Source organism: Mustela erminea, chromosome 1, assembly GCF_009829155.1.
Source record: "Mustela erminea isolate mMusErm1 chromosome 1, mMusErm1.Pri, whole genome shotgun sequence".
In the NCBI taxonomy this organism is placed as follows: domain Eukaryota; kingdom Metazoa; phylum Chordata; class Mammalia; order Carnivora; family Mustelidae; genus Mustela; species Mustela erminea.
Window position 1 is genome coordinate 148,339,536 of NC_045614.1, and position 26,720 is coordinate 148,366,255.

Below are 26,720 nucleotides of genomic sequence, written 5' to 3' on the forward strand. Positions count from 1 at the left end.
TGTTTCTCTTTTATTTTACTTTTTTTAAAACTCATTACATAGGTATTAAATAAGCTTTAGTGTTGCATGTATCGTGCTAAGCCCAAAACAAAATTCTGTGGTAATTTAAGAATAAATAATTACTTGGATTTGTTTTTCCTTTCACGCTGTCTTTAGAAAGATCATTGCTCCTCTTGTAACTCGTCATGGAAAGCTGTGGTCCAACTTCTGGGGAGCCTTGAGTCCTGATGGATACTATGCCCGATCTGAAGATTATGTGGATATTGTTCAAGGGAATAGAGTGTAAGTTACTTGGTCAGTCTTTTAATGTAAAGTGCCATAATCTCTAAATGTGGTCTTGTTCACATTACCTGAGTTTTTTTTCCTCTTTTCTTCATGATTAGTGAAAATCTGAAAACCTGGAGACCACTTGAGATCCTGAAATACTAGTGTAAAATAAAATTACAAAAATCTGTCATTGAAGTTCTAAATCTTCCCAGGAATAAACTTAACTGTTGTGGAAAGTACTAAGATACTGCATGGTAGGTGGGAGTAGCCATGAGACGGTGTCAGAAGACTAATATTATTTAGTTAAAAGTTTAGAAAAGGAATTTCATTTAGCTTATCTATTGGCAGGATGAAGCCAGGATGACAGTTGTTTTGATGGCTTTTAAAATTTACAAGTGAACAGCCCCTCCACCCTCCCCTTGCTCAGTCTTTAAGCCTCTGCCTTGGCTCTGTTCATGATCCCAGGAGCCTGGGATCAAGCCCAGTATGGGTGGAAGCGGGGGTGGGTACCTGTTCCCTCTCCCACCCCCCCTGCTTGTATTCCTTCTCTTGCTGTCTCTCTCCCTTCACATAAAGACATAAAATTTTAAAAAATTAAAAAAAAAATTACAAGTGAACAAACAAAATCAATACCAAAAGCAATGATTTACCTTCCAACATTTCCTACTGCAAGAGTTTTCTATGTAACATAGCTAATATTCTGCTTTAAAGATCAATTTCTTCACCAATATCTGATTTCCATTTCTAGAGTTTGAAAAGAATATACTTGCTACCAAGTGTATACGTGATTGATACTTATTTCAGAGACAACAGTTGATATGTTTTAGACTAAAAAATAATCAGAATTGAAATAATTTTTTTTTTGCTAAGGTAGTAATAAAGTGGAATGTTGTCCTTTTTCTTCATATAGATGATGAACCAGAGTGACAGATGTTAAAGGCTTTGCCTAATTTCTCAGATATATCAGCCCAATTAAAAAAGGAAAACATTCTTTCATGACTAAAGATATGTGCCTCTAAATTTAGAGTAAAAACCCCACATATTTTTTGATGAATATTTGAGTATTAAAAAGATGTTTTAGTTGTGAAAATAGTAATAGTAGATTTGAATAATATGATAAAAGCTTTTTTTAGCTGCAATTGAGAAGCATGATAGCTGAGCAAACACTGTTCAGATCATACTCTGTTGTTTCAAAATATTTTATTGTCTCTGGGATGATTTGTGTAGACAAAATGCCCTATATTGTCTGGGGGTATAACCAAAATAAGTAAGGGTTTACAGAAGTAGAATATAGAATTAATGTTTCCTTTAAGTTGCTTTAGGCACTGGTGATATTTTGTACAGTCTCCTGTCACTGTTGTTTAAAGTATAAGGAAAAGAATATGGGAGAAGTTTTTGATGTAGTTAATACAAAAATGCATTTCATGTCCAAAAGCTACATGAAGGAATGACATCTTATGACATGTATGCACACGAGTATGCGTGTCTGCGTGTGTTTCTTCAAAACTGAGATACTGCATACTCTGCCAGTGACAAATTTCTGAGTTCAGATGATACATTGTGTATCTTTTATGGCTATTTCCCTTGAGATTCATCTAGCAAAACAAAAGGAAATCATATTCCTTTTAATATCTAACTACATTACCTTGGTCAAAATGTTTCCTTTCTGTTCTCTAAAAGCAACAGGCCTATATGCCTTTCGGTGAAACCTACTCACTATTCTTAGGAAATGAGTCATGTTTAGAGTAAAAAGACAAATGTCGGGAAGAATGAAGGACAAAATAAAGTATCTCCACCCCTCACGTACTTCTAGCTCTATTTTTTCGTTATCTTCTCTTTCTCAAGAACTTTGAGATAGTTCAGTGAGTTTCAAAAGAATATATTTTAGGAGAAGTTTAGGTTCTACTCAGTGGTGTGCTGGTAAGGGTCTAACAAGTGGATCTTGAGGTTGAGGGTTGCCCTGATTTGTAATGTTTGCCCATTTCTGTGGCGTAAATGGCTTCTGCCATAACTGATGTCAAGCTTCCAAGATGAAGTCATTGAGCATAGCTAAGTGCTCTGGGAAGTCAGTGTGAGCTAGTTCTAGCACACCACAGGTTGTATGTGATTATTTTTGCTGTCAAACTGCTTGATCCTAGGGGCTCCTGGGTGGCTCAGTGGGTTAAAGCCTCTGCCTTCGCCTCAGGTCATGATCCCAGGGTCCTCGGATCGAGCCCCGCATTGGGCTGTCTGCTCCACGGAGAGCCTGTTTCCTCCTCTCTCTCTGCCTGCCTCTCTGCCTACTTGTGATCTCTGTCTGTCAAATAAATAAATAAAATCTTTAAAAAAAAACAACAACAAGAAACTGCTTGATCCTAAATGGAAGCTCTTTCTGTATAACAGAATATTATACTCTTATAAATGAAGTGAAAGAGTATAGCCAAAATGCTGAACAGATAACCCTAAATGAAGTTTATGTAGGGAGATAGTGATTTATTGTGTGGTATATAGTAAGTAATGTCATCTATGTGTGTATATGTTACATATCATTACATGTGTTTGCATTTGCATGTAATTTGATTCAATGCTTTATATATACAAAATTTAAAACATACAAGGCATTTGTTTTGAGAACATAAAAATAAAACTTTAAATATTTTTTATTTGTGGTATTTTGGAATGTCCTGTCTTTACTTTCAGAGGGATATGGAATGTCCCATACATGGCTAATGTGTACTTAATTAAGGGAAAAACGCTTCGATCAGAGATGAATGAAAGGAACTATTTTGTTCGTGATAAATTGGATCCTGATATGGCTCTGTGCCGAAATGCTAGAGAAATGGTAGGGTATACAATGATGGCTTGCATGAATGTTCCTATAAAATGGCTTGCTTTACCAGTTGATGTGTCATTGTGTTTTGATGCCCCTTTTCTTTCTAATTTGTAAGTACTTGCCAATTTTTTTGGTTCCATATTGAAAAATTGGGAGCAGTTATGGAGATAATTTGTGAACATTTACCTGTAGAAATAGCTTGGAAAATATTAGGTTCTGTGCTTAGGCTAATTCATAAGCAACAGAAAGATTTCAGTCGTAAACATGGATTTGTTGCAACTCAGTTGGCATTTTTAACCAGCTGAGCCACCCAGGTGCCCATTAAATAAGTTTGCGTTTTTAGGAATTCATCTTCAATTCCATTTGAAATTTTATAGTGGAAAACTGACCTAGGGTGAAATAATCATTTACACATTTAAGAAGAACAGACTTTTGTTCTGAAATCAATGTCAATTTCTTTATTATTATAAACTGCACACTCCTCAAGGCAGTTCTTTACCACTAAACTGAGAGAGGGATTGGGATATGTAGTATATTTCATCTGTGTGAAAAGTAATGATAGATTGCTGTTCTACAAATGTACTTTCATTTTAAAACTTCAGTGTTTATAAAAAATAATCTGTTTTTCAAAATGTGTAAATGTTTTAAAACATGTTTCTATAATTTTTTATTTTAGAAGTGGTTGGGTTATTTTACTCAAATTTATATAAGCAGATGTGATTTGGGGAAAAATCAGGAAAGTTGGCAAATATTTCTTTCCAGTTTAATAAGGCATGTATTGTTTGAGTATATTTGTTTTTCCCACAAACCTATGTGCATTGTTATATCGAGTATCTTCAGTACTTGTGATTGTAATTTGTGCTCATGTTCTGCTAATTTGACTCAACAGCGCATCCTGGAATGGCCTCTCTTACACATTTTTTCCTTTGTCTTAATTTTGTGTCTAATGACAATTCTACTAAGGAATGAGCTTGGATTTATGTTTGACCAAAAAAAAGGGGGTGGGGCTGGAGTTGTTTCTTTGTGTGCGCTATAAGCTTTGCTTGTTATGCATGTTGTCTCTGAAGGACATTTCAAAATGTCAGCTTTTGATCAAGGGCTGCTAATGTTATTTATCTAAGATTACCTGAGAGAGTGTGGGTGTGCAGGTCAACTTACCCAATGCTTCTCTTCATTTTAGACTTTACAAAGGGAAAAAGACTCCCCTACTCCGGAAACATTCCAAATGCTCAGCCCCCCAAAGGTGTTATTTTTATTTATTTTTATTTGTTTTTGTTTATTTAATTAATACTAGATATGGTATATTGCCTACCAGTCAAGTTTCTTTAAGAGTCTTCTTTCCATTTAGCCCAGTAAAATGTTGGTATTCATTGGTTATTAATTTGTATATGTGTGTGTATGTTTTGTGTTGGGGTATCATAATTGTGATATTCAACTCTTAGTTCTTTGGGCCGATTCATATTTTGTGGTTGATAAATGAGAAAGTTAAACCCAAATCCCTTTTACTAGTTTTTCTAGGTTTTTGTTGTTGTTGTTGTTGTGTTTAAGGGGGAGAAGACATAGGAGTAAGTATAAAGTACATCTTGACTACAATGAGATTGCGGTACTCTTCATTATTTTTATATTTTATTAATAACTAACCCCTTTATCATTAAAACAGGTACAAAAAGAAACAAACTTACCATAGTGGTGTTTGCCACATTTATTTGGTCTGGGGCAAGGGAATGAGACTGGTTTTCTTTAGCTGCCTTTAATGAATAAGTAATTTCTATGTTCAGTTTTTAAATGTAAGGACAATAAAAAGAATGACATAGTCTGATGAAATAATACTGACATTTGAATTCTTGTTTAAAAATATGACATTTTCTTTGAAAGGGAAAGAAGCCAAAAGAGGTACAATTCATTGCACTTTGGTGTCTCAAAAATATTTCTGCTTTCAAACAGGATTTTTTTCCCCTGATGTCTACATCTAGGATCAATGAGAAAGGGACAAAAACAGTCGTTCTTCCTCTTCTTTTTTTCAGTTGAGTGTCAGTGCTATCAATTAGCTTTATGTGGTGTCTGAATCCGTAATTAATAAAAATGTTATTTCTTTTATTTTAAATCATGCATGTTTTATATGAAAAATAAAAATGCATGTTCAGGAATGAGAGATGAAAGTTGAAATTAATATCTCATTTATATTTTTCCTATGGTTAAGTTTATTTCCTTGTATTTTCCTGTAAGATTGTTAATACTGTTATTCTTTGGCACATAGGGTGTATTTATGTACATTTCTAATAGACATGAATTTGGAAGACTTTTATCAACTGCTAATTACAATACTTCCCATTATAACAATGACCTCTGGCAGATTTTTGAAAATCCTGTGGTAAGTATTTCACACTCAACTTCATTCATTTCTTCTTTTCCTATAACTCTAAATGGATATAAGTCAGTTGGGTTAATAATATGAAAATGTGGTAAGAGGCTTTAAAAAGGTTAAAAGCAGCTTAAGAAATAATTGTGCCTTTTAAAAATAAAATAATTTAAAATATTATTATTTATATTATTCTTTAAAAGAGGCAATTATATTTCTTGACCAAGAATTTTAAATTTTTTAAAAATTTTTCTTTTTTTTCTTCTTTTTAAAAGCTTTTTGTAATAATTTATTCTTTGGTCTTTCCCAAGAATTTTTTAAAAAGATTTTATTTGTTGATTTGATAAAGAGAGATCACAAGTAGACAGAGAGACAGGCAGAGAGAGAGAGGGAGAAGCAGGCTCCCCACTCAACAGAGAGCCTGATGTGGGGCTCCATTTTAGGACCCTGAGATCATGACCTGAGACGAAGGCAGATGCTTAACCCACTGAGCCACCCAGGCACCCCCCAAGAATTTTTTTTTTTTGCCAAGAATTTTTTTTTTTAATTAAGATGCATATTAGGTGTGGGTAAAAGAATTATCAGTTTCTATGGTTTTTCTCAATACTTCTGTTTTATATATTCAAAAGCATTATAAAAATTTTAATTGTAATTTTGGAAAAACTGTTTACAAGTAGCTCGCATATGACAATATTATGTTTTGATTTTCAAGAAGAGAATTCAAGAAGTTAGTATGGGAACATACATTTTATTTTATCATTTTATTTATTTTTTAATAACAAGTTTGCGAATGTATGCCAAAGACAGTCAGAGAAGGGGATTCAGCATATATCAAAAGTCTGAGGTTGAAGAAATTATTACCTTCTAACTCTAAAATTATTTCGTATCTTAAAGATTTGAATCGTACAAGAATTCACTACCTTTTTTTGTTTGTTTTATGGGAGCCTATTTTTGTCAATTTGGAACATTGATTCAAGTGAAAATACTCTTTTTAGTAATCATCTCTGTAATGCTACTGTTCATGGTTTTCCCCTTTTCCATAGTAAAAATTTTAAATTGTAAAGACTCTAGCCACCTGGTCAGAATTGTCTTTTATTTTGTAGGAGTAGTTGACACCCAGGTATAGGAATTTTAGTGGTCTCTGAAGACTCTCTTCAATAGAAAAAGAATGTCTTTTGACATTTTTGTATTTTAGAAGTATTTTCATTTCATCTTAGCTATATATCTTAATCTTTCACAGGAGTATAATTTTAAAAAAAGGCTTTTTAAAATGGTGAGGATGGAATTACATATTTTACTTTGGCACTGAGTCTCTTGGTTATTTTGAGGAATAGAATTTTTTCTTGGGTAGTATTAGTTCCTGAAAAAATGTCCCAAATTATATCCTGAATTGTAGACATTTGTGTCAGAATTCATATCTTTGGAGAATATGAAAGGAAAACATCAGAAGTAAGTAGAACTGCTTTTCTTTCCATGGCTTTGTTTTGTTTTGGTAAATTAGCCTGATGGTTAATGCCTCCTGAGGGATGTCCCATAGCAAACTATTTGACTATTGTCCTATTATCAGGATTTCTAAGCAATGAGTAAAGTCACAGTTTGTTTAATGATACTTGAAAGCTAGCCTAAAATGAGAAGTAAATGCCTTACTGTAAGATCTTAGGGATTTTTTTCCTTCTCCAAAAAATCAATAATGATGCATAGGAAAAAAATACTTAAAGATTCTGAAATGTTATGAATGACTGTTTTTTTCTAATTTCCCACCATATTTTGGAATCAGAAAATAACCACTATTAAAGGGATTAATGACATAATGCAATAATTTGATTCTTATAATTACATACTATGTATAAATGAAATGTAAGAATTAGAAGATAACTTTGGTTCTTTCATATCAAAAATATCTGAGCTTCATATAGGCAAAGATGTACAAAACTAAGAATGGTGTATAAATTATCAGGGCCTCTCTGAAATCTGACCTCAAAAGATGTATTTCAGAGACATTTTCTGCAACATATTTTGTTTGGAATTATTTTGAGTCTATACCTCAGTTCTTCCCTCCTGGCTCCCTTTGTCTTACTTGGTAAAGAGAAAATTGAAAGTTTGTTAAACATGTCTAAATATATTTAAGAAGAGATCTTTTTGGATACTAAATCACTCTATATTTTCATATATACCCTCTAAATATGTGGTTTTTAAATAAAATACTTGACCAAGAAAAAGGATTCCTTAGCTGATGTTGACAAAAATTGAGATATCTTAGTATGTGGTTCAGGTGTCATTATCAAAGAGAAGAGTCAGGTTCCTAAGTTAGCATGAAGAGAAGCTATTTCTCAATGTATGGTTCTATACCTTAATTTCAGTAATTAAAAGAAATGAAAATGTTAGTAATGCATGATCATTCTTTGATACATATTAAAAACTGAAGTGAAGAGAAAATTTTGAAATAATTTTTAAAATCAAAATTATTTTAGAGTGATTCACTACTAAAGTACATATAAGTAAGACTTTATTAATTTGCTGATTTTACTAGTATTTGTTGATAGGATTTTTTTATCATTAACATTTGTTTTTGTTATCATTAACATTTGTTATCATTTGTTATCATTAAGGATTTTGTTATCATTAACTTTTAAGCACATATTTACCTATCCCTGTGTATATGCATAAAATACAGTATATAAATCTAATTGCTATAAGATTACTCAGGTTTTAAAATCTTGAGGTATAACTTCATAAATAAAAATTTGATTTTCATAGAATGATGTGAGCATATGCAGACTCAGACTGTTTAAAAAACATAAACTGATTTCTGAAAATTCCTTTTTGTCTAGTACACACAGCCATTTATAAATTGAGCAATTTCTAAAATGCATGATCTTTGGATTTTCTATTACTTATAAAAAGGTATTTGCTTTAATCTGTGCAATTAATTTTTTTATAGGACTGGAAGGAAAAGTATATAAACCGTGATTATTCAAAGATTTTCACCGAAAATATAGTTGAACAGGTTTGTATTAATAATTACTATGCTGTATAAGGCACTTTTGCCTTGTTTTCAGAAGGGAACAATATTAATCCAGTATGGCTTTTGCGGAGGATGTTGTGAAAGTACAGAAACCATCTCTTAGGTAAAAATCATGTGGCCTAATTACCAATGTTATAGCCTTAAGGGTCATGTAGTTGTAAAAATGTAGAACATGGAATTGAACAATAATTTTAAGATCCTGCCCTTTTTTGGGGGATGCTTCCAAATGCTGTATCTTTCTCAAACCACAGAAAATAAGGAACCCTTGGCAAATCTCTAGTGTAGGCCTCATTCATTAAATTTATCTTTGAAAGAAATTGAACTTCAGGAGTCTTTTTTCAAAGATATTTTTTTTAAAAAGTGAACTCTAAATGTTCCAAACAGTTGCTAATAGCTTATTTCAGAGAATGTAAGGCATCTTTGATTCTGAGATGCTGTTATTTTGTGTACTGTGAGAAAGAATAAGAATACTGCCAATTAAACTAGGACACAACATTGTCTAGTCATTTAGAAATTTTTTATTTTTTACATATTGGAAGAGCTCATTTAGGCTCATTAAGGTATAGATGTTATCACATGTCGTAGAGCCTTGTATACAAAATAACTTTGATTTCAATGGCAAATTGTAGTATAAATTATTTAGAAAACATTTCAAAGGGCAAGTCAACTCAAGTGCAACACCAGGTATATGGGTGTGCATACGTGCACACACACAGATGTACGCGTACATACAAGGTAAGGCAGACTGTAGCATTACAGCTGTATCAGTGGCTGCCTGGTCAAATGTGAGACTAAGATCTGTCTTGATTTTACAGATGTAAAATGCAAAAAAAGAAAAAGTTTTAGCTTTAAAGAAAAGCTACTATTATTTGTAACAGTAATGTCAGTAATATTGGCCAAACCTCTTAAAAAGGCATCTAAGTGAGATGAATATTGAATATTCCATCCTGTTACTTTTGAAATGCCACTTATTACTTAAGAGATAAAAACTATTATTCTCTTCATGGTGATGCCTTGTTTTATAGCCTTGTCCAGATGTCTTTTGGTTTCCCATCTTTTCTGAAAAAGCCTGTGACGAATTGGTGGAAGAAATGGAGCATTATGGCCAGTGGTCTGGGGGGAAACATCATGTAAGTGGTAATTTCACACAAAGAACTATAATGTGTATGTGGGGATAGATGCGGGGTAAATGTTTTTAGACAATTTAGAGGGGATATATCTGTTTTGTTGTGTATCTCTGACTCTTAGACCTAAATGTAAGGCTGACAAGGCTGGCAGGGGAACTCTGATAGCATTTAATTTGTCTGGCCTCAGGTTGTCCTTTATGTATATAATTACCCTGGATGGTTTCTTTTTTTTTTTTTTTCACTGGATGGTTTCTAAAGGTCACTGTTTCTAGGCTGGAATGGTAAGGTAATTTATGTCTATTGTGTGGTATTGGTCTTCTCCAGGGCTACTTCCTATTCTCTCTCCATTTTCACAGTGAGCTATAGTGGAAGTACCAAGACAAAGTTTATCTGGTTGACTGCCAAAGCTTTTTGTGGGTGTGTAAACATTGGTAGAAAAAATCTGTTTGAATGCCATTGGTGTAATTCAGTTTTGCATTTATATTCAGTGTCAAAGGCTTGGCAGGAAGTATTGCTGTTTTTGTTTCAGTGTGTTTCTTTTCCTCAGAGTATCCACAGATGCCTGTTCCTTAACAATACCAAGGAATTCTAGGGGAATACTCTGGAATATTACTGCCTCTGCTCAACTTCATACTCTAGCTAGTCAACTGACCAGAAAGACAGAAGTTCAAAGTATGAGGAAGAACTTGGAGTCACCAGGTTGTAGGATAATAGAAAGCAATCATGGAAGGACTTTGGGTATCCTAAAATTGAAGTGGGGAACATAGCAGGGAAAGCTTGTTTTCAGTGGTTGGGGATTCAAAGGCAGACAAGCAGGATCTTTGTCGGTCAAGTAGCTAAGACTGCCTGAAAGCTTACTGTAAAAAACCAGTTTTTTAGGAGGCATGGGAGGGCTTTGGAAATATGTTTTATTTACTTTATAGTCAGACCGCCCATATATATTAAGTAAGTAAAAAAGGAGTCTACTGACTCTGCCCAACTTTGCTTCATCATTGATACATTTGCAACACCATGTTATATAACATGTTATATATATTATTTTGATAGTTTTGCTGTTAAAGCAGATGGTACACCATAACTGAACAACTGTTATTTTTATTGTCTATTATGATCTCATGGTTGAAAAAAAATCCAAGGTAATATAAATGTGAATTGCATGTGGACCACACTTTATGACATCATTAATGCTGTTTCTAGGATAGCCGTATATCTGGTGGTTATGAAAATGTCCCAACCGATGATATCCACATGAAGCAAATTGATCTGGAGAATGTATGGCTTCATTTTATCCGGGAGTTTATTGCACCCGTTACACTGAAGGTCTTTGCAGGTTATTATACGAAGGTAGTTATCTTCCCATTCCCCCCATCTACCTCCTACTCGTTTTTACACAAATGTGCTATTTTATATTTTTATTGATAAACAAATCCATTGGTTTACTTTGCTTTTTTAGGGGTTTGCACTATTGAATTTTGTAGTAAAATACTCCCCTGAAAGACAGCGCTCTCTTCGCCCTCATCATGACGCATCTACATTTACCATCAACATTGCACTCAATAACGTGGGAGAAGATTTTCAGGTAATTATGGCTTTGATTTTTTACATTTTGAAATCATAAATTTACGTTCACAAGAAGGCCTTTGCCTTATTATTATTATTATTTTTTAGATTCTGGTTAGATGGCATAATTTGAATTTTCCTAAAGATTCAACATTAAACATAATAAGCTGATACATTTATTTGTTCCATCTCTTTTAGGGAGGTGGATGCAAATTTCTAAGGTACAATTGCTCTATTGAATCACCCAGAAAAGGCTGGAGTTTCATGCATCCAGGGAGACTCACACATTTGCATGAAGGACTTCCTGTTAAAAATGGAACAAGATACATTGCAGTGTCATTTATAGACCCCTAAGTTATTTGCTTTTCATTGAATTGAATTTTCTTTTGGAATGGACGGACATGTCTTTGAAGTTGTGCTTGAGAAGATGAGAGGAATATTTAAATAACTTCAACAGAACAACTTCACTTTGGGCCAAACATTTGAAAAACTTTTTTGTAAAAAAATTGTTTGATATTTCTTAATGTCTGCTCTGAGCCTTAAAACACAGATTGAAGAAGAAAAGAAAGAAAAAGCAAAAACAAATATTTATTTCTATGCCTTACTGTCTCTGAGAATAACGACAGTTTTCTGGATTTGTGTTTCAGTTGATAAAATACTCAGCTATAAATGTACAAGGGACAAGAGACATAGTATTTTATTATTAAAAAAGCATGGGAAGGATTTTATTTATTAACATATGAACAAAATGAATATAAGTGAAAATTGGCAATTTTTGAAACATTGGAAAACTGGAGTTGTAACTGAATTTGTATGCAACTAATTGTGTAAGTACTTTTTTGATGACCTATACAGATACCTTTTACAGTAGTTACTGAAGGAATACAAAGAGCAGTAAATATTACGCAACGGTTTTCTTCAAGAAACTTGGTACAGAATACAACTGAGGTTTAGAGCCAGTTGAAAACATTATTTAGATTGTTAGATTTTTTTTGTTGTTATGTTTGTATTAAAAAATCAAACCCTATATTCCTTCAGATTAATTTTCCAAGGTGGATTATATTGAGTAGGTATTAGATTTAGGAAAGTTTTCAAGCCTTTCCGTTTTGCAAAGGATATCAAATATGAACTTAAGATCGCCAAGTGTCCTTAAGTCAAAACAGGCTTTTGATTTTAATTCTAGAAAATAATGAGGAAAAAGAAAATTTCACGAGATTACTAGTACATTTTATAGTTTTTTAAAAACTTTGTTAAGTACTTGAATTTATATCAGGAAATAAAGTTGGTGAGCCTTTCTTCTTCTCTTTGCCCCTTGTCTCCCTCATTATTCTTTTTTTAGAGAAGGTTATTTGCCTTTTTGTCTTTCCAGCATAGTCTCCTTTCATCCTTCCTACTCTTTTTGTTACCTTTTCTTAATCCCATTTTTAAAAAACTCCCCAGCACAAAAAATTTGTGACTTGATTTTTCACCATTTCTCTGAGTGAGATTTAAATATACTTATTGTAGCTACTGTTTTAATTTAAAGGTTAAACTTGAAAAAAAGTTCTAAGTCATGGTGCCAAAATTCATTTTTCTAACACTATGTGTTAGAAAATTATGAAAAATAAAATAATTTAAAATAAGTTTCTGTTGGTCTCTTTATTACTGGTGATTTATCTTTAGAAGAGAATGTATGATTGGGAGTATCCTAAAAGAATATCTAGATGTAATAGGCTATGATTTTTTCATTTTGATTGGTATATTTACTAATATTATAACTTAATATTATAACTCTACTTATTGACTTATGAGTTGAATTGTAATATCTTCAGTCTCATAATGACTAGAGATTGATCTAATTTATTTTACAAGTGAAGAAATCGAGACAAAACATTCATTCAATACATTTATTCAGTGATGTATTTATTTATTTGTTTATTTATTTATTGACTCTTCAGATCATGTTTATTAGGGGGATAATTTTTTTATTATATTTAGTTAGTCAGCATATAGTACATATTAATTTTTGATGTATTGTTCACCGATTCATTAGCTGTGTGTAACACCCAGTGCTCATCACAACGCGTCCCCTCCTTAATACCCATCATCCAATCACTCCATCCCTCCACTTCCCTCCCTTCTATAACCCTCAGTTTGTTTCCCAGAGTCCAGAGTCTCTCATGGCTTGTCTCCCTCTCTCATTTCTTCCCGTTCAGTTTTTCGTCCGTTCCCCTGTGGTCCTCCACGCTATTCCTTATGTTCCACATATGAGTGAAACCATATGATAATTGTCTTTCTCTCCTTATTTCATTTAGCATAATACCCTCCAGTTCCATCCATGTCAATGCAAATGGTGGGTATTCAATCTTTCTGATAGCTGAGTAATATTCCATTGTGTTTTATGTCTTCAGTGGTGTTTTTCAAGTCCCTACTATGGGCCATGCAATGTTCCAAGCACTGAGGAGATAGTGATGATCAAGATTATGATTATTGGATGATGGACTTAGGAAATAAGAAAGTTGGGTTCTATCTCTTTTCTCTTCTTTGGTGGCACTTAATACTCAAAGTAAATTCCTATAGCCCATCAACTTTGTTGAAGAGACATGTTATTATTTCTGAATTACATTACTATACTTCAAGGACGGTATTCTAAATATGTAATAACTGATATGTCATGGATGTCAGCCAATCAGAGCAGACTCTGGTTATAAAAAAACAGTGCAAGCCAGCATAATGCCCCTTGTATACCTAAGAAGAAAGACATCTGCTAGATCCTCGTTCTTTTTAGTTGTGGTTCACATCTGTGGCAACCTATAGTAACTATTTTAATCTCATGCTTTCTTTTCAGAAATTGGATCAAGGCAGTCAATAGCATTTTCTATCTTCCCTCTTGTCCCAGTCTTCCTGAAATGATATGAAATTTTTAAAAGAACAATTCATGATTAGTGAGGGAAAGTGTGAAAAATTCCCATAAGTAGACCAGCAAATTGGAAAGATGGAAAATAGGTAGGATTGGATGTATGGAGAACTCCGCTCTGGCAACCACCTATCTGTTCTCCTGTTTCTGTTAGTTTTTTTTTTTTTTTAGACTGTGCATGTAAGTGATAGGTAGTCTCTGCCTTTGTCTGTCTGACTTATTTCACTTAGTATAATGCCCCCAAGACTTGTCCATGCTGTCACAAATGGTAATATTTCCTTCCTTTTTAAGATTGAATAATATTCCCTTGCATATATACCACATGTTTTTTAATCTATTCATCCACCTGTGAACACTTGTTGTTTCCATGTCTTGACTATTATAAATCATGCTGCTACAGTGAACATGAGGTTGCTTTTTGAGATAATGATTTTCTTTTAGATACACTCCCAGAAATGAAATTGCTAGATCATATCCTTGCTATTTTTAGTGTTTTGTGGAACTGAAATCTTTTACTGTGGATATATATTTGTGTATTAATTGTTAAATATAAAGAAAAACAGTAGAAAGAAAAGGGGAAAATTCCTATAACATTTAATTTGAATAATTAGAAGTATATTGATATCAATAGTAACTATTTGAAGTATATTGATGTCAATAGTAACTATTTGTGTTTATGGATACATGTTTGTGTCTCTGTGTGTGTATATATATGTATTCCCAGAGAGCTTTAAATGCTTATATTGGTGGCTTTTTTTCCTAATTCTGAGTATGCATAGGAGGAATTAATGTGAATATTTTTCCTTAATACAGATACTTTAGTAGTAGTCTAGTATATTGATTTTCTTGATCCTGCTAATTTTTGAAAAACACTAATAATTTACTTGTGTTGGTAACTTACCGAAGAGATCAAATACCCCTCTATAGCATTAAAATAAGGAAAACTATTGCCATATGAATTGAGTCCATTCTGTCCATCCTAATGGCAGAATTTCTTTATATATTCCTTCACTCCCATTTTCTTGTCTGTCATCTGCACTTATTAATTTCTCTGCTTGCTAAGCCATACAGTCCATCTTATATGACATTTTAGGGGCCTGTCATTTATTTGGAATATGGAGTAGTCTATTCAACAGATCTCTTCAAGTTGCAGGAAAAGCCAGATATAATTTTTAGTCACAGCTGAAAGTCTCAGCAAATAGCCCTCTTTGACTAGATGTTGACTATTTTGGAAAATTAAAGTCTTTAAAACTTCATGAAAGCAGTCTTTGTCAAACAGCACTTTTTTTCCTGTGGTCTTTCAGAATAGCAAGGTACAAACTTAAGAATAACTCTTTCTTAAGAAAAAGCCCTTGGGGTATAAAACTCTTTAAAGATAGCAATGAATTTTGGATGAAATTTGAAGAAAAATGCAAATAAGCAGTGAAAAGGGTAGAAAACTACATGTAGACATGCTTTAACAAGCAAAGTATGATATAGCTTAATTATTCTAATCAAAGGAACTAGAAAAATTGGAAAGATGAATATACATCTTTCTAGGGATGTGAGGACTTTCTACATCTAAATTTGTCTTGACAGCTTTTTTTAAAAGATTAAATTATATTTTTGTATCATTGTTAATATATTAAAATAGGTCAGAATATACTCACGTGGGAGGCTTCCGGGGGCTCGGTCAATTCAGCTGTTCCCTTCCACTCCAGGACCTTGTCTGGCCCCTTGCTCAGTGGGGACTTTGCTTCTCCCTCTTCCTCGCTGCTGACCCTGCTTGTGGCCTTTCACGTGTGCTCGCTTGCTCTCTCTCTCAAATAAATAAAGACAATCTTAAAAAAAAAAAAAAAAGAAAGAAAACACTTCATGTGAAAATAGTTTCTTAGCTGATTTTTGAGGTGGTGGTGCCTGCTTCTTTACTAAAGTAACATTATTTTGGCATGCTGTTGTGTCTCAATTGAAAAATGGTTAACTGAGAAATCTGAATATAATCTTTTGAAAATTGGAAAGGAATATTGGCCTATTTAACAATACAAAACACACAACTTAAAAGAAGTTTTAACAGATGATATGGAGAGATCATGCATGCCATAAATAACATAAAGAAAATACGGTCTCTTTCAAATCATCCTTACCCCAAAGTAACTACGGGTTGGCCCTTGAACAATGCAGAGGTTATGGGCACCCAGACCACCCTCCTACCATCACTCCTTGCACAGTCAAAAATACGTGTGTAACTTTTGACTCCTCTCAAATTTATTAATAGCCTCCTGTTGGTTGGAAGCCTTACTGATAATATAAAGTCTAACACATGCTTTTTGTTACAGGTATTATATACTGTATTCTTATAGTAGGTAAGCTAGAGAAAAAAATGTTTTTAAGAGAATCGTAAGGGGGGCGCCTGGGTGGCTCGGTGGGTTAAGCCACTGCCTTCGGCTCAGGTCATGATCTCAGGGTCCTGAGATCGAGTCCCACATCGGGCTCTCTGCTCAGCAGGAAACCTGCTTCCTCCTCTCTCTCTCTCTCTGCCTGCCTCTCTGCCTGCTTGTGATCTCTGTCTGTCTAATAAAAAAATAAAATCTTAAAAAAAAAAAAAGAGAATCGTAAGGAAAAGAAAATACATTTACAGTACGGTATGCAAAAAAACCTCACCAAGTGTATGCGTGCAGTTCAAACCTGTGTTGTTCAAGGGTCAACTATATTAGATTACAAAAAAAGAACTAAGGGATAGAAAAGGAGAAAAAAACTTCATGTAGATTTGTGATGAGGAATGAACTTCTCTATGCTTATATAATAATTTTAAAAGTCTTTTTAAAAGACATTTTTCCTAACACTGATTTAAGTTCAATAACTTAAGAATGCAGTGTGAAGGGGTAGCAAGAATCCTTAAAGAAATCACATCATTATATATAATTTTGCACCTATGAAGGAGAATTTAGCGTTTGAAAAAAGCTCAGTAACTCCAAGAGAGAAATGGACAAATTACAGTGTGATTTTCCTTTGCTGAGCATTAGAGATTGGATAATTGATTAATTGAAAATATATGCATATTTGAAACATGAGATTAGTTTATTAAACTTTGCTTTATTAAATTATTTTTATCTGTCTTTATGTATTTTATAAATCTTGCCAAATTGTGACATCACAGCCCCATCTTGTGGTCAATGTAGATAACTAGTAGAGTCCGGAATTGATACAAAAATTTTGCAGGAACCTTAATTTTTTTTATACTTTCAAAATTTTTCTTAAAGGCGAATATGAATAAAAATGATAACATTGGATGAGTTGGGGGAGAGTTCTTATTTATTTTGGTAATATAATACAATATTTTAAAGAGAATTAGATACCTTATTCTGAAATAAAGGATAGCCAACATTATTTTCAGTTTGTACTGAGGAAATAATTTGTTTTCTATTTTTTTAAGATTTTGTTTATCTATTTGAGAAAGAGAGAATGCATGTGTGAGAGAGAGTGTGCATGAGCAAGGGAAGGGGGTGAGCGAGGAGGGGGAGGAGCGGAGGGAGAAGCAGATTACTTGGGGTTCAAGGTAGGCGCTCAAGGACTCCAGGAGTGGGGGGCTCGATCCCAGGACGATGAGATCATGACCTGAGCCAAAGGCAGATGCTTAATCCTCTGAGCCACCCAGGTGTCCCTATTTGTTTTCTTTTTCTTTCTTTCTTCTTCTTCTTCTTTTTTTTTTTTTTTTTTACCTACTTTGTAAACTGCTAATCTACGTTCACTATGGAATATGGGCCTAGATGAATAATAAAATCAGTGTAGAAACGGTCAGACTCAACTACAACTGCTACAATAGTTGGTTTTGAGTAGACAAAATACCTTACATTAGAACAGTTCCAGAGTTTAATTGCAAATATAAATACATTTTTTAAAACTCCATGGTAGGCAAAGATGAATCACAATGATTTTTTTTTTTTTCCTTTATAATCAGCAAAGGGCTAGTAAGGGCAGCAATGGGGACAGGATTCCTGTGGTACGAAATTTGAGTGATTCAGACAAACTATGAAAGTTAATAATCTCCTTTTTGGTTTTTTGAGGATTAATGAAATGTGTTCCTGCTGAAGTTGTTGACAGGAGATGTACTAAAATAGTGCTAATTTACTCCAGCTCTCCTATATTCGAATGTTGACCACACATCCTCTCCATCGCCTTTCCTTCCATTGGGTCACCCTGTGCCCTGGCTGCTTGACTGAATTCAGGTGTTCCCCCTCTAACCCTAGAGTGACTCCACGGATTTCCACATTGTCTCAAGACAGCTTCTCTGTTGACCTTCTGTGAGGTAAGAGAAAAAGAAATGTAAAAAAAAATATATGTATTATTGAAACCTAAATGATTTGGTACCTCTGACAGCAAGTCTCCAAAGGTGGTCATCAATGAGCCATGACTTCCAGGATTCATACCTTTGTCCTGTTCCCTCCCATGTTGAATCTGGGTGGGTCTTCTGTGAAGCTGAGTCATGAGAGAACTTGCAGCTTTGCTGTCTTGGAATATTCAGTCTTAGGACACTCCCTCTAGAATCCAGGTGCCATTCTGTGGAAAGCCCAGGCCACATGGAGAAGCGATGTACAAGCAGTCTAGCTAACAGCTGTAGCTGGGCTGTTGTGTGATTTGGCACCCCGTGAGTGAATTATTTGGATGTGATGAGCCCACCTGAATCTTCAGATGGCTATTGTCTCCATGGTTGACTTCCTATTGCAACCACATGTGAGTCTCCAAGAAAAATCTACCCGTTAGGCCCGGTCGACCCATAGAACCATGAGAAACATAGATAACCTTGTTTTAAGTCACTAAGTCCTGTGTAGTTTGTTATATAGCCACAGATAACTGAAACAGGGATAATCTCCTATCCTGCCTCTCTAATTGCCCCTGCTTTTCTGAGCACTTAACATACTGCATTGTTTATTTACCTTTCCTTTTCCTCAGTGAGGTCATAAGCAATTTGAGGAAAGGGATCAGGCCTTATTTAGTCTTTCCTGTTTTAGACCCTAGCATACAGCCTGGCATATAGTATACACTTATGTGTGAATAAGTAATGGAGAGTTGGTTTTATGTCAGATTTTATTGTATTTGAATCAAAATGATCCCTGAAGGGAATAGGAGTTTTGAATTTAACAAACTAAAAATAAAAATAAATCTGTTTTTAATGTATATTTCAGTTTTGAGACGTGAGGGGAAGACTTGAGAAAGATTGTACAGTTTGTTCTTGAATAAAGGGATATGTAGGTGGCCTCAAGTTGGATAGAATGATATACTATGATGTTGTAAAAATAAACTGATTTCAGGGTGGTGAAAAAATTAATGAATACTGTTATGCTGAAAATACATAAATTTAATTAAAAAAAACTGATTTCATTGTTACTCTCAGCATTTTCTGCTGAAGAACTGAGACAGGGAGTGATCAATTCATGAGTAACCTGTTTAGTGGTCATATGTGTATTAGAATTTCAATAAGTATTTTGAATTGCATGAATTTGTTTTTACCTATCCTCAAACAGTTTTTAACAAAATGCTTTAAAAAGTATTATGCTTATATAGCAACTAAAAACTCTGTTTTATCATCCCACTTTAAACAGAAAAATATAAAATAGAAAAATGGAAAACAGTGCATTTTGAAACCTCAAGGAGAGTGTGGCCTTGATGTGCATTTTCACTGAACTAAGGTTGTTACTATGGTTACAGATTGCACTGCTGTTGGGTGTGGCTCCTTGATTTTGACCAAGCACCATTTTTAACATCAGTGTGGTCCTAGAAATGTGACGAATAATGGCATTAAAACTTCATAATTTCAGAAGTATGGACCTGTATGAATCTAAAAAAAGAAAAAAAAAAGACTTGTTTAGTAGGAGAGTTGTGATGGAGATTATGTCAGAAAAACCCAGAATTTTTAGAAACTTCTTGACTGCGTGTAAAGAAGAGTTTGAATAAAGCAGATTTGGGTAGCAGTATTTTTATAAAATATGGAGGAGCTATTTTTAACTACTTAAAATTGGCTAAAGATTAGGGTGCCTGGGTGACTCAGTGGGTCAAGGGTCTTCTTCCTTCATCTCAGATTATGATCCCAGAGTCCTGGGATGGAGCCTGGCATCGGGCTTCTTGCTTCTCTCTCTACGTGCCACTCCCCCTGGTTGTGTGCTCTCTCTCACTTGCTCTCTCTCTCTGACAAATAAATAAATAAAATATTTTTAAAAATTGGTTAAGGATTTGGTAGCTCTGAAACATTTAAAAGATAACAAACAGTGAATTCAAGTGTGTAAAAACTTGGGAGAGAGCAATGAGATTCAGAAGTTATAATCAATCTAATTATATTTAAAAACAAGAATATGACAAATGGGCAAAAACCTACATTTAACTTACCATGAATTAGAAGGGTCACATCTACTAACTTGGGACATTTGTATCAACCTTAAAATGTCAGATTATTCTTTTTTGTATGTCGTGTGCACTGTTTTTCAGTTTCATCCGTCAACAGACTTTCTTGCAAATATTCAGCACAATGTTACACTATTTTTTAAGGTGCAAAGTGAATACGGAACAAGAAGTGCAGAATAATATGTGCTTGTCTATGTGACATGATTAATTGGTATACACTCTCAGATGCTTGTAGCCCAGAATCTAAATCTTCAATGATGGTTTCCTTTTGTGACAATTTCATGTGCTTTTCACAGAATATCCATATGCTTCCAGATTTCCCACTCATAGGTGGAACCATGTGACTGCTTTTGACCAGTGGCTTATGAGCAGAAGCGGTATGGATCACTCCCAAGGCCAACCATTTAAGAGCCCACAGTAGTGACCCTTAAAGCATATAATTGAAATGTCTGGGTCCCGAGTCACTATTTGGAAGGGAGTTTGCCTTAACAGGTGCCAGGCCTACAACAGATGCGTGTGAGAAAGAAATGAAGCTTTATATGTTAAGGTTTCAAGGCTTTGAAAGAGAGCTTTTCACCTGATTTATAAAACCAATCACATGTTTGAGAAAATGATACATATTTTGCTTGGAGAAGATGGATTGAGATATGTATTGATTATAAATTAATAAAAACCTAGAGTTATTATAGGGTTTAGTGATTTAATTTGCTCATCTGACAATAGAATCTCAGGATTGGAAGCAGTCTTAGAAGCTAGGTAGTCCAATCTCTGCCCTGCTCCCACCCTCACCCCTTCACCTCGCCATATTTTCTTTTCCACAGTTAAAATATCATATTTTCCACTAGTCCTTGTATGATGACCTTTGGACCTCCCTCCTGCTCAGTGTGGCTTGCTGATTTTACGAAGTGTTAACATCACAGCAAGCACTCTCCTTTCCACTTGGAATGATCCATCAGTATGTCCATGGATGTTTGATCGCTCTGGCCTGCCTTCAGCAAGAATCCTGTTAGGTTGGTTTGGCCAGAATTCCTCCTTTCCCCGGTGCTGTCTCTTAAGAATTTTCCATCAGTTGACCTCCACCCTGCTCCTCACCTGTATATTCCCACTGCCCACGCTGTGTTCCATGTTGACCCCAGTCTCTACCCCTCACTGCAAGTGATCCCTGTACCTATTGCAATCGTTCTGAATAAAGTTCGCCTTACTATAACTTAATGGTGTCATTAAATATTTTTTCTTTAACAAAGATGTTATTTCTATTATCATACAATACTCATAACCTATACTTAGCTTACTGCATGAGGGTTTTCAGCTAATCCGTGGAATCGTGTTAAATGGAAAGTGTCTAATCGTCAAATGGCAATCTAAATGAAATCTCAAGGTTTCTATCTTGGAAGGCAAAAATAACCAACCTCTCCCTAGGTTACTATATCCAGAGACTTGAGCTGTGCTCAGGCAGCCATGTTGGACCTAGCGTGATCACACACACCACACAAAAAACAGATTATGATTATAGACAGCCTTGGTTCCAGCCAAGTTCCTGTAGTCAATTCTTTCTTCTGCTTTAGCTCCCAAAGCACTAGAACAGAGTTTGAGAAATTTCACGAAACTTCAAGATGTTCTTTCAGCTTATTAGTACAATGAGAAAGAAAAGATCATTTTGTCCAACCTCCTTCCCATGTCAGTGACAGATCACTTGGCCTCTACTTGAGGATTTTTAGATTGCTCATCTGTGGATGAAGTGCTTTTGTTATCAGAATTTTCTGTGTATTAAGCTGATGCAAGTTACCCTCTTAACTTCTTCCTCTTGGCTCTAGTTCTGCTTTCTGGAGGAACATCGACTTAAGTTGAATGCTTTCTCCATGTGTTAGCAATGCCAATGGATTGTACTTTTCCTAAGTCTGCTCTCCAAAGTAAATATCTTAGGTTTTCGCAACCATCTCATCATCCTGTCCTCTGTGACTCCCTGCTGCTTTCTCCTTTGTCAACATGACACTTGCCATGTGTCATCTGAGTAGAGCATCGACTATGGCAGTGGTTCTGATTGCCTCCTTTGGTCTAGTCACTGTACTTCTAGAAAGAGCACTTAAGATTTTATTAATTTTTATGGGGGTCATACCACAATGACTTAAAGGAAAATACTAGATCAGTGGTTTTAAAAACAGACTGCAAATTAAAATCACCTGGTGAAGCTTTTAAAAAATACTGATGCATGGGGAACCTGAGTGGCTCAGTCAGTTAAGTATCCGGCTCTTGATTTCAGCTCAGATCATGATCTCAGGGCCCCACGATCTGGGCCTACATTGGGCTCCATAGTCAGCGGGGAGTTTGCTGGAAGAGATTCTCTCTCCTCTGCTTCTTTCCCCCACACTCTCTCTCTCAGTCTCTCTCTAAAATAAATAAATAAATCTTTAGAAAAAGTAAAATAAAAAATACTGATGCCTAATGTTCTGGCGCTAACCAAATAAACCAGCATCTCTGGAGGGAAGACCCACGTACAGGTATTTTTTAAATGTGCTTCAGCAATTCTACTGTATAACAAAATGGGTTTTGCTCTTAAATGATGTTTCTCTCCACCTATGTGTAAATGCAATGTTGAAGTTTGAATGTAAATATCAGATTTTGTTCTGTCCCAGTGTAATTATCTCTAATAATAGGATTCCCAGAATATCCAAATGTAATTTTATGAGGTCAATTTTCAACTAAATTAGAATATTGAAATTGCTATTGATGTCCACAAAATGTTTAGAAAAGTTTGGAAAGGATTTTGAAAAAGCATAAAGATTAATTCATTTCAACTTCATTTTTCTTATCTTATTGAATTTATGCACAACATAATTGTACTGTATATAAAAGCATTCTGCCATCATAGTATGAATAAATTTGGATGATCATCAATAGCAAATGACATGGCCCAGTAAGCATGGGATAAAAGAGTGGTTTTCCAAATTCAAGGTCTTTCCAAATAAAACAAGCATTAATGCTATGCTAGTTGGCTCTCTTTTTATTCAAAGCACTGGGTTATAAGGCGTATCCAAATTAAACTACTTTTTGGTCCCTTGACTTTTGATATCTTTCAGCTGTTAAAAGGAGCATTCTTTCAGATAGTTTGGCAGCAGAAAGCTTTCAGTCTGGCACATCTGAAATTAATCACAGTATTGAGTAAGAGTTAAGAGGAACAACTGTAATTACTTAAATTTGCATTTCTGGGGCATTTGGCAAAGGCATTTTTTTTTTCGAAGTTGTTAATATTGCCTGAATATTTCAGTGTAGTGAATGAGAATTTCACAAAAGTCAATGTTATTAGACCTTTATTTAAAAGGCCAGAAGCAGCCCTCATGTAGTAACCCCCATTATTCTTGGTATATTGAGTACATTGTTGATGATGATCATAATGTACAATTTTGAAGGCATTAGTTCATAGGCTAAGGCATCATACATTGATATTTATAATATCTGTCATACCTATCTGTAAAATGAATTATGGATAGTCTGAAGGAATAGTGTTTTATTTTCGTTTTTTATTTTATCCAAAGGAATAGTGTGTATACCATTCCATTGAAAATTTTAAAAAAGGTCAGGAAACATTTGCAGGAAGTGGTAAGAAGTTTACGGTAATTGCACATAAAACTTATCATTAAGCTCCCTTGCTATCCAAGTCAAAAGAAGAAACACAGTGCTTATCTATGTCGTGGCCTCTTTATGTTGCCATAAAGGCGTTCCTTTCTCCTCAGCTACCATCTTGTGTTTTTTTTTCTTTTTTCTATTTCTGTACTTATTAGGCCGTTAGAGATTCAGTCTTGCTTGATTTTAACTCCATTCTAATCCTGTCTGTGTTTAAGGGGGCCCCAAGTAGATCAAGTAACAAGTTAAGATTGATGCTTGTCTTCCTTTGACTTCTCCCTTTCAGATCTGTTAACCAAGTTTTATTTTGAGACTGTGGAGAAATCCTACACTCCATTTGCTAGAACTGGGTTTGTCTTGTTCCTTTTGTCTGAATACCTTCCTAGATATCTTGAGTCTCATTGCTATTACCCTAAGACTGGGATCCTCTCAGGGACTAGGGGTCAGCTTGTGCTTAGAAAGCTAGCAGTCAGATTTTGCCACACAAAAGACTCATGGATCTGTGAGTCCCGTGGGCTCAGTATAATGGGATTTTCTCTACAAATTTCTTATTTCCTTCCCAGGCCTGGTGGGCTAATCCTAGCACGTGTTCCTCATAGCACTGATAGAAGCATAAGAGGGCAAATGGAAACATAGGCCTTTCAGGCTGTAGGTTGAATGGTCACATCATCACTTCTACCTTATACTTTTGCCAAAGCAAGTCACGTAGCTGAATCCAGACTGAGGGTTGGAGAAATATACGTGGAACCTTTAAAAACTCCAAAGTCATATGGCAGAGACTGTTGAAGCAAGGAGGATTGTTGAAAGGTATAAAGCCTTACTTAAATACACTTAAAAATTGTGATTTCAATCTTTACAATGAAATACTATATTGCTAAATTATTATTTTGAGAGAAGAGTGCTGGTTCATTTATCAATTCATTTCTTTCAACAAATATTTGAGAACCCAGTAAAAATGCATCTGCTTTTTCTTCTGACTCACCACATAAAAGTCACACAGTCTTGGGCAATTCACTTAATGGTTTTTTTATTGTTGTTGTTTTTTAACCTTTTCTGGTTTTGATGTATAATTCTGTAAATTTTAACATATTTTAATTAATATTTTACTCTTTCTGTTGAATTTAGAAACCTTACCACCATATCTCCCTTTATGTTCCAATTGTAATATTCATTAACTATATGTTTATTGGACAACCCATCAGAAAATGATATAATTTTTACTTTCAACTACTAAAGAATGTACAGTCTACTTACGCAGATTTTTACCTTTTGTGTTGCTCTTCTTTTTTTTTTTTTTTTTTATTCCCAAATCTATTTCCCTCTGGCATCTTTTTCCTTTCACCTAAAGAAACTCCTTTTGCAATTCTTTCATAGCAGGTTTTTACTGGTGATGAATCCCCTTAGTTTTCATCCATTTGATAATGTCTTTATTTTGTGAACGAAAGTTATTTTTACCAGTTTAAATAGTTTAAACTAGTTTTACTAGTTTAAATACATTTAAAAATTGTGATTTCAATCATACAATATCATTTTTGTTCCAGCTTTCTTTGTGATGACCAATCTAGAATCATTTAAATAGTTACTCTTCTATATGTAATACATTAATTCTAACTGCTTTCAAGATTTTTCTTTATCTTTGATGTTTATTAGTTTGATTATGATGCAATAGGGCATAGATCTTTTTTTTAAGTGTATCCTATTGGGGGTTTGCTGAACTTCTTGGATCTGTAACTTTATATCTTTATCCAAATTGGAAAAGTTTTCAGACATGATTTCTCCAAATGCATTTCTCTTTTTCTGGAACTCTAATGACAGAAATGTTAGACCTTTTGATGCTGTCCTCAAGTTTTAAGACTGTTCATTTTTTCTTTAAACTATTTCCTCTCTATTGTTCAGACTGGATAATTTCTATGATCTATCTAATCTATCATTAACTTTTTCCTCCTTCATTCTGCTATGTAGCTCATTCAGTGATTCTTTTCCTTTTATCTTCTTCTTAATTTTAGTAATTGTATTTTTCAGTTCTAAAATTTGTTTGATTCTCTTTTAAAACTTCTATTTCTCTGATAACACTTTCTATCTTTCCATTTGTTTTAAGAGTGTTACATTTTTTAGCATTTTAGGGTAACTTCTTTAATGTCTTTGATAATTTACCATCTGATTCATATTAATTGATGTCTGTTGATTTCTTTTCCATTAGTAATTTGTCAGATTTTCTTTATTCTTTTATAAGTTGAATAATTTGGGGTTGGATGCTAGGCATTTTGAATATTAAGTTATGAGGCTCTGGGTCCTGGTTGAATCCTATGGAGAATGTTTTATTGTTGTTTTGTTTTGTTTTAGTAGGCAGTTGAGTCAGTTGGGTACTGGCTGCAATGTCTGAAATGCTTATGTGGACTATGGTTCAAATGTCCTTATACTGTTTAAAGCTTTTGCTATTATTCAGCATTCTCCTGCATGTGTCCCACCTGGGGGCCTGTCTGAGGCTTGGGTGGTTGTCTACTTCCTACTTCAGTCCTCAAGGCTTTTGATATATTGTTTATGGTCAGATCCACTACTCAGCTCAGGAGTAAGCCCAAGGGCTCATATAAAATGTTTGGGTCCTTTTCTTTCTCCCCTGTCTTCCCTAGATGGTCTGGCTCCCAGGGTTCCTCCTTCCTTGTCCCATGCTAGTCTCC

The 26,720-nt window shown here is 34.4% G+C and overlaps 1 protein-coding gene across 2 annotated transcripts in view; it reads left to right on the top strand.

Moving 5' to 3' along the window:
• The window catches only part of PLOD2 (procollagen-lysine,2-oxoglutarate 5-dioxygenase 2), a 94,874-nt gene extending 83,154 nt beyond the window's left edge, over positions 1–11,720 (top strand). Inside the window, exons 12-20 of one of the 2 annotated variants that reach the window (XM_032346492.1) lie at positions 157–282; positions 2,947–3,088; positions 4,260–4,322; positions 5,337–5,450; positions 8,380–8,445; positions 9,489–9,593; positions 10,788–10,934; positions 11,044–11,169; positions 11,349–11,720. In XM_032346492.1, the coding sequence (XP_032202383.1) occupies positions 157–282; positions 2,947–3,088; positions 4,260–4,322; positions 5,337–5,450; positions 8,380–8,445; positions 9,489–9,593; positions 10,788–10,934; positions 11,044–11,169; positions 11,349–11,504 (1,045 nt within the window). In that variant the 3' untranslated portion in view covers positions 11,505–11,720. The remainder of the gene's footprint in view (positions 1–156; positions 283–2,946; positions 3,089–4,259; positions 4,323–5,336; positions 5,451–8,379; positions 8,446–9,488; positions 9,594–10,787; positions 10,935–11,043; positions 11,170–11,348) is intronic. The other variant, XM_032346499.1, reaches the window with a different exon arrangement.
• Positions 11,721–26,720: the final 15,000 nt, after the last annotated feature.